The 14,508-nt window shown below is 40.2% G+C and overlaps 1 protein-coding gene across 6 annotated transcripts in view; it reads left to right on the forward strand.

The window, feature by feature from the left end:
- Positions 1-1,936: 1,936 nt before the first annotated feature.
- Positions 1,937-14,508, forward strand: part of MARCHF7 (membrane associated ring-CH-type finger 7) — a 28,135-nt gene continuing 15,563 nt past the window's right edge. For all 6 annotated transcript variants that reach the window (XR_003923786.2, XR_003923787.2, XM_030016806.2 and 3 more), the window contains exons 1-3: positions 1,937-2,121; positions 7,720-7,876; positions 12,514-12,672. Coding sequence is in view for 4 of the 6 variants with exons in the window: in XM_030016806.2 (XP_029872666.2) it covers positions 1,949-2,121; positions 7,720-7,876; positions 12,514-12,672 (489 nt within the window). In the remaining 2 variants the exon portion in view is untranslated. The remainder of the gene's footprint in view (positions 2,122-7,719; positions 7,877-12,513; positions 12,673-14,508) is intronic.

The raw sequence follows: 14,508 nt of genomic DNA on the forward strand, positions 1-14,508 counted from the left end.
AGTATGGCCAACAAAAGGCTCATCGATTGCTAATAAGAGGGGATTGCATCAACCCTCAAGTAATACAAATTGTGCATTGAACTGGACAGGGCTATTGTAGTGAATGGTAGGACATCTTAGCACCCCCTGTAAATCCTCTTCTGATGACAGTGAGACTGAGTTGAAGATCTCCGAAGTTTTGTATTGGATAGAGTTTACCCTACTTACCTTTTAACTTGCTTTTAAAAAGAAAAGCATAATGGACTTGCCTAGTGGTGGCTATGCTCTGTTCTGGCTGCAGATGGGCTGTATGCTCTGTCCTCTACATTCACACAGTCGTTTTACCTGATCTGTGAATTACAGTTCATTTGTGCATGACTAAAAGACAGAATGCCTCCTTTAAGGATTTAATTTAATGTAGATCTAATTCTATAAAAGTTCATGTTTGCTAACCAGGAAAAAGGGCCGCCACTACTGCTGGAATGATTCATGAAGTCCATTCCCAGCTGTCCTCTTTCCCTGGAGACAGCTACGCCAAATAAATGTTATTGGCAGGGGCAGCAGCCTGCTTCTGGCTGCTATAGACAAGATTTTTCCAAGTCCAATAAGCATTGCTTTGGGCATGCTGGTGAAAGGCAACATGCCCATCAGCAAAAAACCAGCAGCCTTTCTCTCCTACCAGTTTTTGTTCAATTACTTCTCGCTCTGTTTACAGCTCTTCCCAGCCCTTTGTCCTCGTCTCCAATTCACTAGTACTTTGCCCACCATTTCTCTATGGAAGAGAGCCAGTGTACAAAACCCATCACAATCCAAACACATGGAAAAACACATTTAAAAGCATGAATGGGAAACAGAATCAAGGATATTGCTAAACATAGGACTGTCCTATAATTTAGAGATGCCACCTGGCTAGTTTCTAACCAGCCTGGCTGGTCTTACATGTGTCCCAGATCTGTCAGAGCTATTAGGCATGCACACATTGAATTTGTATGTGTTGTAGGCCCGTGCCAGGGTGGCTGGTCGTGTTTTCTCGTTTTGGGTTGGGGTTTTTTTTGTTGTTTTTTTTCCTTTCTTTTTTCCTGCCCTAAAGAATGGCCAGTCAGCTACTATTGCGTACCCCTTTATCTGACTTGCAACAATGCAATCTAGGCCACTCACTGTGACATTGGGATTCAGGAAAGCCCTGCTGTATGTAGACTGATGACAGATCGATACTGGATCAGTAAAATACTGAGACTTTTGACTACAGCGATAGAAGCCTGGACTCCTTAGTAATAACACACCATGTCATCTTCAGAGCCTGGTTCAGAAAACACAATAGTGTGAGATCTCTGCCACATTCTGTGGTGGGCAGGGACTCTGGAAGCCATCAGCGGTTTAGGATTGACAGAGATTTTGTGAAGGCTTGGCATTTTCATAATTTGGTAAGATTATCTCCCGATTTCATAAGCCATGCAAAATCTTCCCCTCAAGGAGAAACGTCTGCCAACGTCTAGTACTTCCAAGAGGACAAAACTGCAGTCTGAATACAATTACAATGAATGGCATTGCCATTGCTTCGCAGTTGAGGTGGCTTTCTCCAATACCCCCATCCCAGCACGTCCTTCAGGGACCCGAAATCGAACCCAGGCGGCGTGTGGCTGTTCAAGAGACACAGGGGATAGATTTATAAAACAATACTAAAACGAGGAAGAGCGTGCAGCACAGGGAGAAAACTCAACACCTCTGCTTGCAATTTTAAGGCTGAACGCTGAACTTGAAAGTCGATTCAAACCGTGGCTTTCGGGGCGTTTCCCCACAAAAAGAAAAGGAATTCTGTCTTCAATGCGAGGATTTTTCAGATCGCCTTCCTTTTGCGGAGCGCCGTAATTTAATTTTAACCTCCAACAGCTGAAGTGAACAGCCACAACCGCCGCCTCGGCTCCCCTCCCCCCGGCAACCCCCGCCGCAGTCCTCGCGAGAGCGGGGCATGGGCGGGGCGTGGGTGGTGATCGACAGTCGTGCGGGCTCCGGGCTGTCGCCATTGTGTTGCAGGGAGAGGCGGCCGCCTTGGCGTGGCAGCCCGTGGGCCCGGCCCGACTTGGCCCCTCCGGTGGATCCTCAGCCCCTGAATGTCTTCGGCGTGAGGGTTGTGCCGCGAGAGTGAGTACAGGCCGCTTACGGTGCCGAGGAGGGGAAGATGTCCCTGTACGGCCCAGCTCGCCGCGGCGTGTGGGGCCGGGGCCGGCGGCTCCGCGCCAGGGCTGGGGGGAACCATTTTGTCTCGGGGCTGGCGCCTGGCTCCTCCGCCCTCCTCTCTGCGAAGCAGCGCGGACGGCCGGAGGCCTCCGCGCCTTCTCTGGCAGCGGAGCTGTGCGACACCCTCTGTCCCCCCACCCCGTTCCTTTCCTCCCTCCGAGGAGCCTCTGCCCTGCGGGGTCGGGGCAGGGCGATCGGCGCTGCCCTTCAGCCTGGCGCCGGCCCCAGTTCGGCCTTGGCTGGGAGCGCGGGCGCAGCAGGGGTGCGGCCGTCCGAAGCCGGGCCGGCTGGGCCTCTCCCTTGGAGCCTGGCGAGGAGCCTAAGTGCTCTCTTCAGCGGCTCTGCCTAGCACCCGCTGCCTGGGGCCTGCTGGCTCCGGTCTGGGGGCACAGCCCAGCGTCATGGCAGCGTAGGCAGAGGATCGGCATTCGTAAATGTTTTTCTTGCTCGCGGGACTCCCGAGAGGCTGCTGGGTTTTTTTGTCAGCCTTCCTCGATTGAAGGTTGAGAAAATACCCCGAACAAAGAATTGCGCAGAGTGAGAAAATTGTCCCTGAACTCCATCTTGTTTGTCGTAAAGACGTGATTGTGAGTAAACACTGGAGAAGGCACGTGATCACAAGTTTCTCGGGAGAAAGTCTCGTGAACAGTTGTATACCGAACCGTACAAAAACCTGTAGACACAAAAGCTCGAGAGTTAGGTGGAAGTGTCACCACCTAGTTCCAAGGTAGAAAACTTGAACTTGGGAGCTGGGAGTGGAGTGTGTGCTTCGCCCTGATTGAGGGTACAAGAGTGCTTTAAGCTGTTAGTAGAAAACGTGGAAGCTAGTAAAGGCTTCCCATACTGGTGGACATACATGACTATCTCAGACTGCCCCTCATTTTTCAGTAGAGGGGGTCAGGGCAGAAGAGAGGAGGAGTGAGAAGTTTTTATTTGAAATATTTGCTCTTTGTGTTATTTTTACCTTTTGAGATTACACTGCTTTCCTGCAAAGACCTCTTGGATCTTTCATCTCTTGTTACCTCTATCCGTGGCTATGTTAGGTCTAGTTGATCTTTTGTAATGTAGTTGGAGAGATGACAAATCAAGAAGGGCAGGACATTTGAGCTGTGTACTCAAAATAGGCTGTTCAACTCCCACCTGCCGTTAAAAGCTGGTCATCTGTTTCCCAGGTACAACTTTAAAGTTTGATTCCAGAACTTGGTTTCTTACCAAGTCTTGAGAGGCATCATATATATTCCTTATTCCAGGAGACACAAGAGTTGTTTCCAGATTTTTCCTTGAGGTTTTGATTGCTAAGTTGTGTAACATGGCATGAGCTGATGAAATACGTTGTTTTGATGACAAGAGTGCTTCTCACCCTGCTGTTCCCTTTCTCATTTCTCTGTTGTTGGATACTAGCATGAATAGTGTCAAAATGATGGAGAAGCCCGAAGTGTGTTTTGCCAGGATTGTGTGTTTAGGTTGCTCAACGAAGGACACGGCAGGGGTCATAGTTGAGTAAGGTGTTCCTTTTCTTTGTGGCAACAACAAGCTTTTAAATCAGTTCAAACTGCAACACAACTTAGACTTTTTTTTTTAATTTTTTTTTTTAATTCCTCAGATAAGTCATTTAGCTATTTTTTGGCCTCACTACCTTCTGTGTAAATTGAGGTGACTACTTTGTCATTATAGAACTCATTACAGCATGTTAATTACCACTTGGGATTTGTTGAATTCCTGTATGGGTAAACAAAATGTTTGAGGTTTTAATTTGAGTGTCTTTGTGCTCATTCAAAAAAACCCTTAAGATGCTGATACTGTAAAGGGGAACCATTCTCATTCTGAAATATCCTCTAAAAACATGATATTCCCCTTGCAGACAAGTATTATTGTGGCTTTAATAATACAATTTTTTTTTTTTATTGTGAGACCACTGTCTTGCTCTGTCCTGTGTTCTGTGATAGCTTAGCATGTTCACCTTGACCACCTCATTGTGTTACCATGATCAGCATGTGTCTTATACGTGTATTGTGTGTATTCAAGCCAACTATGAAGATGGTTGCTTCTCAAGCTTCCAAGGTACAGTGCTTAAAATGGTTTTCAAAGAACTCTGGACAAAAAAACCCAACCAAACAAAAAAAACCCACCACCAAAAAACCACCACCCAAAAACCCCAGAAGACTTCTTACTAGTATTGATTACCAAAGTTGAGATGCCTAGTAGCTAATCTATCTAATATATTCAAGTCATGGCACCATTGACTTCGGTTGCAGATATGTGCTTTCATGATTTCTGCAAGTTGGATTCCAAGCAGATTTTATGATGGATGCCCAGAAATTGAAGACCTCTTGTGTAGTGGTTTTTAAAATATGATTAATCTGGCTTACATGCTTCATGTCACTGAATCTTTGTTGAAAAGCAGAGATAAAATGCAGTTTCCTCAAGCAGAAGTTCTTTGCCTAGACCATAAGGCTTTTTCTTCAGTACCTTTCCACCTCTGTATCAAACAAGGCAGGGTTCCTCTTGTCAAATGCCTGTTGTTACACAGCTCTGATTCATCGTTATAGCAGATCCTTCTTGTTTGCTGGCTGAGGCCAGGACTGCAGAAAAAATACATGGTTGTATTAAAGAAATTAATCATAATGTATATGCATAAACTGACATATGAAATTTTGCATTTTCTAATGTGCTGCCTGTATCTTGTTTTAACACATTTTTTGTGTATACTTTCTGCAAGATTACTTTGAGAAAGAAAATATTATATAGATAGTATCATCCTGACATATTCAGGTTGAAATCACAACCTGTGCTAATTTACAAGATAAAGCTGATTGATAGCATTGTCCTCTTGGGGTTACCACTGGAGGAGAAAATTAATCCTGTGTCTTTTTATGTATGTTTGTAGAAGCAATTTGCTAATCTTAGACTCCATTTCAGCTTCTAGAGATAGTTGGCTCTGGTGTCCACAGTCTTCCACCCTGTCCTTTCTGATCTGAATGCTCTTTTGTCTGTTCTGTGGATGGAGCATAAGCAATTTTATTAGTATTAGAAGATCTCTAATTTAGTCTTGAAGTTCTTATAACTTCTTACACTTCTGTCTATTCCCCCTGTTCATCTGGACATTAATTTCTACCAGTAGAAGCTTCCATTCCTTCTTTTACAACCTTTGTGTATTCTACATATGTCTATGTCTGACTTTTATCTATGTTATTTAATTCATCTGGTTCCACACCTACCTGAAGCAAAGTGATCCAGAAACAGAATGATCCCTAATGAAAGGGATAATGCTGGTGCTCTTTGTCAAGTACTTAATAGTACAGAATTGGATCCATTGTTCTGTGTGTTTGTCCCTTATATTTTGTATCAGGGTAAAAGGTAGATAAACAGTCCTTTGGATGTCAGATCTCATCAAGACCTACAGCTGTCCTGTTCAGCATATGCTCTAGTCTGTATTACTGTAACATTAATTTAGCTTCACAGTTTGCAACTTGAACAGTTACTTTTTCACACTCAGTGCAGCTTCAGACAAGTACTAAACTTGCAGTGCACATTATGGCAGCTTACTCTAAAGCTTGAATTAACCATCTTTACAATGTCTTATCTAATGTTACAAATACAAAGAAATGTGATTGTTACATTTTATTGCACAAACGATCCGCTAAGTGGTGTAGCTTAGATTATTAGGTTTGTCCTTACTGAATTTCTTTTAAACTTCCATGACTGACAGTGTTGTTCTGTACTTTGGAACACTGCTTAGAGCATTCTTATTGATAGAGCTGTATTTAAAACTTTGAGAATTGCATACAACTGCTCGATACTTACTTAGGGGTTTAAATGTGATCTGGGAAATTTAACAAATTCATGATTCCGTGTTCCTAATCCAAAGTTAGACAAGTGAGAATTTCAGGTTCCTGAACTGATCTTGTTTAACTGGTGATGTCTCTGGCAAAAGCAAATGGGTTGCTAATGTCTGAAGCATGGTTTAGAAGCTGGTGTGCATCTCCATAATACAACCCAGTAGCTCTTTCGTACACGAACGTAAACATTCACTTAAATTTGGTATGCTTTATGTTACAATTTTTTTTTTCCAAATTTAAAAAACAAACAAAAAAAAAAGAGTCCTACTTGAAAGATTAAGCATTTAGGCTACTTTATGTTGTGACCTGTGTTGTAAAGCTAGCAACGGTATGTGCACCAGAACAGTGGTTAAAAAACCTTCCGTTAAGGAAATTAACCTCAGCTGTCCAACTATTTGGTCAATGGAGTTCTGTACAAAGTAGCTTGTACCAGGTAGAATGTGTAATGCAGCATGACTTCCAGCTAAGACTAAAAGTCCTGAGTATGTGAACTCAACTTGAAACTGCAGCCACACATGAGGTACGTCAGGATTGATGCAGCAGCTTTTCACAGACTGTGTTACTGATGAGTATGGCTGATGTGTGGAAAAAAACGTACTTTACTGATTGATAATTTTTTTTTTTCTGATATGGCTTATTCCCATTCTCAGAAGGTTAGGCCAGAATTAAAAGTGGTTAAAAAAACCTGATTGTACCACTTTTGCAAATCACCTTGTACCAGTGGAGTTTTCAGGTATCTGTTTTAGGGTTGTTAGTTATCATGCTACTCTTACCACACCACACCACACCACTGAGTATACTGCAGTTCTCTTAAATTTTTTATTTAAGAGCTACCTTTTGTGGTCTGATTCTGTCTCTACCATCCTGAGGAGGGAGAATCTGTGAATGTTAGCAAACCAGTTAGCTAGCTATCTGGAGCTTTTGAGCAACGTTAAGTCAAGATGTCCTTTCAAGGACAGGAATGACTGCAGGATCACGTCTCATGCAGAAAAGGCACCAGCATTTCTTTTGAAATGCCTAGAAATACCAAGAGACCAAATAAACACCCAGTGACTCCAAGGTAAATTTATATATACCTGTGAGCCAGCATGTACTCTTTTGTATACATTAATTTTCATGGGAGTTGTCTTTGGAGAAGTTAAATATATCTTTGAGGTGGGTAGACCGCAACTGTATTTTTTTTTTTTCCGCAGGAGGGTGAAGTTCCATAGTTTTGACCCTGAAGAATAAGTCTTAGTGTAGTTTCTGCAAGTGTTGAGATGCAGTTCATTAACAAACAAGTAAAATAAGAATTTAGGAAATCTGAGGATTCTTTCCCTCAGTCCTGGCTCATTTTGTGTTAACACTAGTGGTGCAGAGTTCTTAAGGGAGTCCCACTTGTAATATAATATCAATAATATATTCTAATATAATAATAAGAAAAAGCAAAAAGGGTTTGTTTTTTTTTTTTTTAGTTTTCTAACATGCAATGGGAGGAGATCTAAAGAAGAGGTTATAAAAACTAGGGTAAGAACTCTCTTGCTGATGCACAGTCAGACCAAAGCACTGTGTAAATATTTGTATGTGCGAGTCATGTTTATGATGTACTCAGAATGACTTGTGCATGTTCTGCATGTAGGTCCCTGCTTCTAAAAGAAAAAATGATCTGTGTGTCCTTATACAGGATAAAAAGAATGGAGTCAAAACCCTCACGAATTCCTCGAAGGATATCTGTTCAGGCCTCCAGCTCGTCGCTAGGATCTAGAACATTGACTGGAAACAGTTTAGCTGGTGCATACAGCGCAAGAGAATCTTCACGGAGATTAGAATCTGGATACCAGGTAATGTGTTTTGTCTCTTTCTGTGTAGTATAAATTAATTTAATGTCTGTTTTCCACCCAGAAAAGCCCTAAAACCCAGACTAAAACAAAAAAAAGGGGGCAGGGGGGGGCATGGAAATAAAAGGAAAAGTCCTACCCAGAGCCCCGCATTTGTGAACAAAACCCAAGATTAATTCTAAAATGCAAGGATTTAATAACCAGGCCAATGACAGTATTCTGCAGTGTGAACTGGTAGTTCTAGGTTTGCCATCTTTACCTGCTTTGTTTCTAGCTGCACCTTTAAAAATCAGCTGTTAGGTGAATGAAGGGCATCCTGATACTATGGATCTGTTTTGGCACTAGTCGCTGTAGTTTTAATCCTGGGTAAGTGGGGTTTTCTGTTGAGGAGAGGTGAGGATTTTGTTTGAATTTTGATGTGTATAGGATTTTACACTTCATGTGTGGATGATGCAAAAAGTACAGGAATATGTTGCGGTTATAAGAGTTGACAGTAGGCTGTAGTGCTCTGCAGCACCTACTTTCTTTGCATTTTGTGAAGGTAAGAAGAGGACCTTTAGGCTTACATCATACTGTCATGTCAGTATGTTAATACAGCTAACCTTTGTGTGTGATAGACAGGACTGGGATAAAGGCTCTGCTGTTTCACATGCAACATTTTACACTAACCAAATTGCTTTTGTGGGGGAAGGGAGCCATGCTCAAGAATAAGAAGTCGCACTGCAGGTACTTTCACTTTGAAAGTGTTATGGGAAGTAGAGATTAAACTGCTTCAGAAATTATTTTGGGCACTTGGACACAACAGATCGCTGTTTGGCTCAATTCTCTTGTTATTTTGTTTCTGCTACTGTCAGCAGTTCTCACCTCAATTTTGGGCCCAGAAATGTAAGCCCATCGTGGTCTTCGAAATTGTAGAACTTAACTCCATGATTAAATGTTCATATTTTTTGATAAAATGGTTTTGAATTTGGTCCCTGCTGACAAACTATCTGGGACATTGTATTATATAATGCCTTTTCCAGAAACAGTTTTACAAGTAATAGAGCATTAATTATTTTTAGCACAGTTACATGTATATGCATTATATTTGCCACATCTAGCATGTATGTGTTCATTAGTTCATATAGTGCACATTCTTCACTGGCTGTCTGCTCAGTAAAACCAAATCAGATAGTGTTAGGATCCAAACCAAATCAGATAGTTGTAGGGATTTATTGACTCACACACTCTACATATCACACTAAAAGCTGTTGATCAGAAGATGAGTCTTGAGCTGAACTGGTGCTGTGAAGTTAGATGTGTTACTGCTGTTATGAAATTATAACACAAGAGAGTTATGTACACTATTTCATTTATTACATGAACTGCAGTGTGTTCACTGCACTATATATTATCTTTTGACTATTTCCTGTTGAGCAAAGTGCTTCTAATCTGAGCAATGATCTTTATAACACTTTGCAGTTAGAACAGAGGGGAAAATAATTGTATAGAAGATGATGATGTATCCCTTCTTTCCACTCCAATTCATAGAAGGTAGTCTGAGAGCTTGTTACACAAGACAAGTGTTTAGTGATGAAAGTACAGGGAAGCTCCCTCTCTTGACTAACCTTTGGTACTTACAGAGCTGTTAGGATCAAATTCCATTATTGCTTGCAGGTTAAAATTACGAGTGGCTGGGGCAAGAAGAAACACATATTTTAAATAAGCTTAAGTCCAGTCAGGAATGGAATGGGCAGGCCTTTTTGCTTTGTTAATCCATTCAGAAGCCTGCCTTAAAATATTAAGAGCTACTTCAGTTCCAAATAATTTAAAATATTTGTCATTTAGAAGAAAAAATGTATGACTATCAGTAGGGCTTTGGGTATTTAGAGGAAAGGGAACTTGGAGACTTGGCTTTTTAGTATAAATTCATTTCTGCAGCTAGAGACCATACTTTATTATGGCTTAACTCAAAAACTTTTGGAGACAGAGCATTCAAACTTCCAGTATTTGGTTTTGACTAGGGCTAAAAAAAAAAAAAAAAAAAAAAAAGGTAGGTAGGTTTCTATCGGGTGGGTTTGTTCTTTCCCCCTTTTTTTTTTTTTCATATAGGTGCGAATTCTTTTATGTCATACACTTTTGAGATCAGTCTGGGTAGTAGCCTCTGCTCATCTGAGGAGGCATAACAAGCAGGTTAATTGCAAACTAATCTGATGTGTGTGACATAGCGTTGTTTCTAGGTGACTCACAATACAAAAATCGAATCAGTGTAACAGTAGGAGAAAAAAATTTCCTATGCTTTATGATACAGCATTGTTAACCGTTTTGTGAGAAATGAAGTGGAAGTTTGGATTTTGTTTTTTAATGGAGTGATAGGGTCAAGTGTGGTGTATACAATTGTTTTTAATGTTTTCCCGATCACATTTTTCTGCTACTGAAAACGGACACCAAAAATAGAACACCTTGTGTAATGCTTTAATTGTTAAGTTGTGACAAAGGATATGAAATAGTCCTAAGCTGAACCGAAGGAAGAAAGCAAACTGAAATCTTTTTTTAGTTTCAGATATAGCAATTAGGTTGAGCTTTCCTGACATCATGCCTGATCGTCTACTTTCTCTTAAAGCCACTTTTTTGATATCCAGTATGTTGCTTTTTTTCTTTCTATTTTGGCCTTGGGACATCTTTCAAAGAAATGAGTGCAGTGCAGAGATGCCACAGCTACCAAAAGCTGTGTTGGCATTAGAATGGTAGATGGTGTAGTTCCATGAACTGGCTTTCAGTGCTGTGCTAGTGTGAGTGGGTTGTTCTTGGATTAAGGTGTTTACTGTGGTGATCCAGACACTTAAAATGAGATTAAATTCTCAGATCTTCAGAGTCTAACAGCTGGAGAAAAAGGAAAGGCAAGTATTTCAAGATCAGTTACGTCTGCAGGTATGGCTCATATTAACTAAGAGAGCTTTGCCTTTATCTTAATGTTGTGTAGTCTTGCCCTCAGGGGCAGAGAGTATCCATAGATGAAATAATTTCAAAACCTGATGAATCTTACTAAGACTTTGAAATATTAGGAAACTTACTGCCTGATACTTTATTTTCAGGTTTAATTTTGCTTGTCAGAATGATGAACATGAATATTTCTTCAGCTTTTTAAATCCTAATACTACAACTTTAAAGAAATAGTGACAGAAACTACTGTAGTTGTAGTATTAATAGCTCATAGAAAGAGAGTGCATAAATAATCATTTACAAAACCTGCTTAGCTGTAATAAAATGGTTGTATTTCTGTTATTTCTATTAATTCTACTAATTTCAACGATTATTCTGTGGAGCAAATTAAATTGCAATGTCTTTCCTTAATTATCATCTACTCATTGAAATTCAGTGAAAGTAGTAGCGTAGAACCTCATGCCTTAGGTTCTCTTAAAGATAGACAGATTTGCATGTTAAACAGTTCCCAGTTTCATTATTAGAAGCTTGCCTGTGTAGCCACGGTAAAGATTAGAGCTCCTGTGTCTTGGAAGAGAAAACACCAAAAGAACAGTTACAGTCATTGCCCTGCAGACATCAGACTTAAAATAATTTGAGCACTTTGTTCTGAAGTAATGCAGCAAACAATGTGTATTTGCAGGGCTGTTCTGCCAGACAGTCTGTTATGCATGTCAAGCTGTGGATTCAGTATCTTTGCACTGTGCCTGAAATGGGCTACTAAAACGATTTACGTTATTTCTTAAGCCCAAAGTGGTTTTGTACCCAGTGCTGTTTACTGTTTTATGGTGGTCTTCAATGCTAGTGATTTATAAGAAACTTAGAGACACAAAAGTTTCAATTTTGTAGTGAAAAATGGAAATACATTTTTGCTGCTTGCATGAAATGTAATTGGAATTAATAATGACTAATTTCCAAGCCTTCCCTACCAATAGCACAATGATGGATTATCGGAATAGACTGCAGAGAAATAAAAAACTTAAGCAGTGGTAAAAGGGAAGTGTTTAAGACTCAAGAGAAGATACTGTGTAATTTGCAGCAGTGTGGTATTTTTTTTTAAAGGAATAATAACTTGATGACATGGTTGACATTTGTTGTCCCCTCTATTTTACTAGAACAGGTCATGCTCCTTATGTAAAAATAATTATTTGCTAGTAGGCCCAAAACATGATTTTTCTTCTTTCCCTGCACTGCCCCCCTCACCCCCCCCTTTGCACCCACTCTTTCCTGTATTAAAACTGATGACCAGGACAAGACAGCTGGCTTGCTTTAGTGGCCAAAAAGCCGCTTTTGCTGTCATGGAGACTTTATCTACGTGTGTGGGTTTTTTTACTTAACGCTTGAAAGTGAGGTCCTTAATTCTGCCCTGTTGCTGGTGGATCTTAAGTTGGGGTAATGCCTCAAAAGACTTACACTTCAACTTTTTATTGTCCACGGTCAAATGAGAGGACAGATAAAGGAGCTGATAATTGCTAGAAAGTAATTAAAAAAAATCTTTGCTTTTGGCAGTGGTTCTCTCTTAAGCCTGTTTCGTTTCTTCTTGGGTATCCCTTGAGGTTTCTCATGAAAGGTTTCCAGATTTGTTAGTACCTTCACTTCCCTGTATTTTCAATATTCAGATCAGATACTGAGTTCATTTTGAGTTACAAGATGCATATGATAAGCATGTTGTTCTTCAGGAATCCAGTGTATTGAATAGTTCCAGTAGAGACTGGGGAATTGGAGAAAGAGACACCCATGAAACTCCTTGGAAGCTTACAACATCCTCTCCAACTCGCTACTCAGGGACACTTGATCATCCACATTCTGGAAGATTTTTGGGAAGCAGAAGCAGATTGGTGAGAATTATTAATATGTAATACTTTAAACAAACAAACAAAAATCAGGATTTTACCTTAGCTTTACCAATTTGAAAAGCTGCCAGTAGGGGCTCACTGTAATGTTTCTAGATAAATAGATCTTATTAAGTCAAGATGGAGGGAAAGCAAGAAGATAGTGGTGTTATTTGGAGGATGAAAATAATAATTATATTAGTTTTACTAATAGTTAAGAAATAAATTTGAAATGAGAGTGCCTTTGCAAGTATCCATTTAAGAAGAAAAAAGGAGAGGGTGATTAGAATCTCATACATGTTATAGTCCTATGGATGGCAAAATTAATACCGTTTATACTCAGCTTGTTCCATCAGGTATTTCTAGGGGGTGTGTTTTTTGGATGGTACCAGCTTTGTGAGTTAACACAAAGTTCATGGTTTTGGAGACCCGCTTTAGAAAACTTAGTTGTGGAGGAGCAGTTCATAGTCTGACTGTGCTTACTTACATGCTGCTTACAACATACTGTGAAAGAAAATGGAGGCTGAACTGTCACCTGACTGAGATCCAAGGCTCAGGCCTTAACAGCTTGTCTTAACTGGGCTCCAGAATGTGCCTTCATAACTCCAAAAACAAAGTAGTTTGCTGCTTTGACGTGCTTATGCACCGTAGAATGACAATAAAACACTTCCAATTGCAGTAGAAATACTAAGATGGAAAAAGCAGAAAACTCTGAAGATGCTTGGCAGGAAGATAGTGAACAAGTGAAAATTCTGGTCACTTTCAAACTGAAAGATGTTTGGGTACTTGAGACTGCTCGCACCTTAGATAGGTGTTTGTTTTGTTACTGTGACTTAAAGGTGAAGAGGGTTTGAGATGGGGCGGGGGGTGGGAAGTAGTGCGGAGATGCTGGCCTTCAGGGGAAGTCATGGTAGGTGTCTCTACGTATAGTTGACATGGAAACGGAGTCTGGTTATAAGTGGCCTACGTATCTAGTTAAGTTGGTGCTGTAGAGTTTTGAAAATGACACCTTTTTTTCCCCAGTAAGTTTAATTTTTCTCTTAAATTAAGTTCTAGTGCAAGAGAACATTGCAGGACACACTCTGAAACTTCCACTTATCAAATAGCAACTGATTAAAAGATAAGTTACATGTTAAATAGATGATTCATGAGGGAAATTAACCTGGCTTTGTCCTTCGTTTGTGATGTTAGTTGCTGTGTCTCCCCATCTGGCTTTTATGATGGGATAAGAGAAATACTTGGATACTTCTTAGTTTTAAAGAGTAAAAAGTAGTGGCCTAAGCTTACTAAAAAACATAACAAAAGTAAACCACAACTATAACATCTACTCTAATTTGGTTGATCCTTAAAGGATCTTGGTTGTAGATACTTTCTGGGAGGATAAACAGCTCAACTGAGCTTTTTGATTGAGCTCAAGTTTTGTTATGTATCAAAAAATAAAATCGGAACATTTCAAATAGAAAATGAATGCCTTGGCTGCAAGTAACCAGACTAAGAGCTTTATAGGCTATCCCAGTTTGTATTTGTTTAATTTATTTTTTTTAGTACTAGTTTCTGAAAACTGTTTTATGTCAGTGCTGTACACTGCTAAAATTGTTTTATTCCCATTCTTTACTCTGAACTGTTTCAGTTGCAGTTGAGCTTGATGTAATCAGAGTATATCTGGTCTAAACAGCTTAGTAGAAGCTAGAACTGACTCCTTAGCCAAGTATATCAGACTGGTAAAAAATAAGCTGGATTAGTTAAACTGTTAAGTAAAACAATGAAGCTGATCAGTTTTGGCCATTTCTGGAGAGCAAAATTATGTTTCCTTGGAGACCTGTAAAGCTATATTTGGTCATG

The sequence above is a fragment of the Aquila chrysaetos genome, chromosome 6, assembly GCF_900496995.4.
Source record: "Aquila chrysaetos chrysaetos chromosome 6, bAquChr1.4, whole genome shotgun sequence".
NCBI classification, from domain to species: Eukaryota; Metazoa; Chordata; class Aves; order Accipitriformes; family Accipitridae; genus Aquila; species Aquila chrysaetos.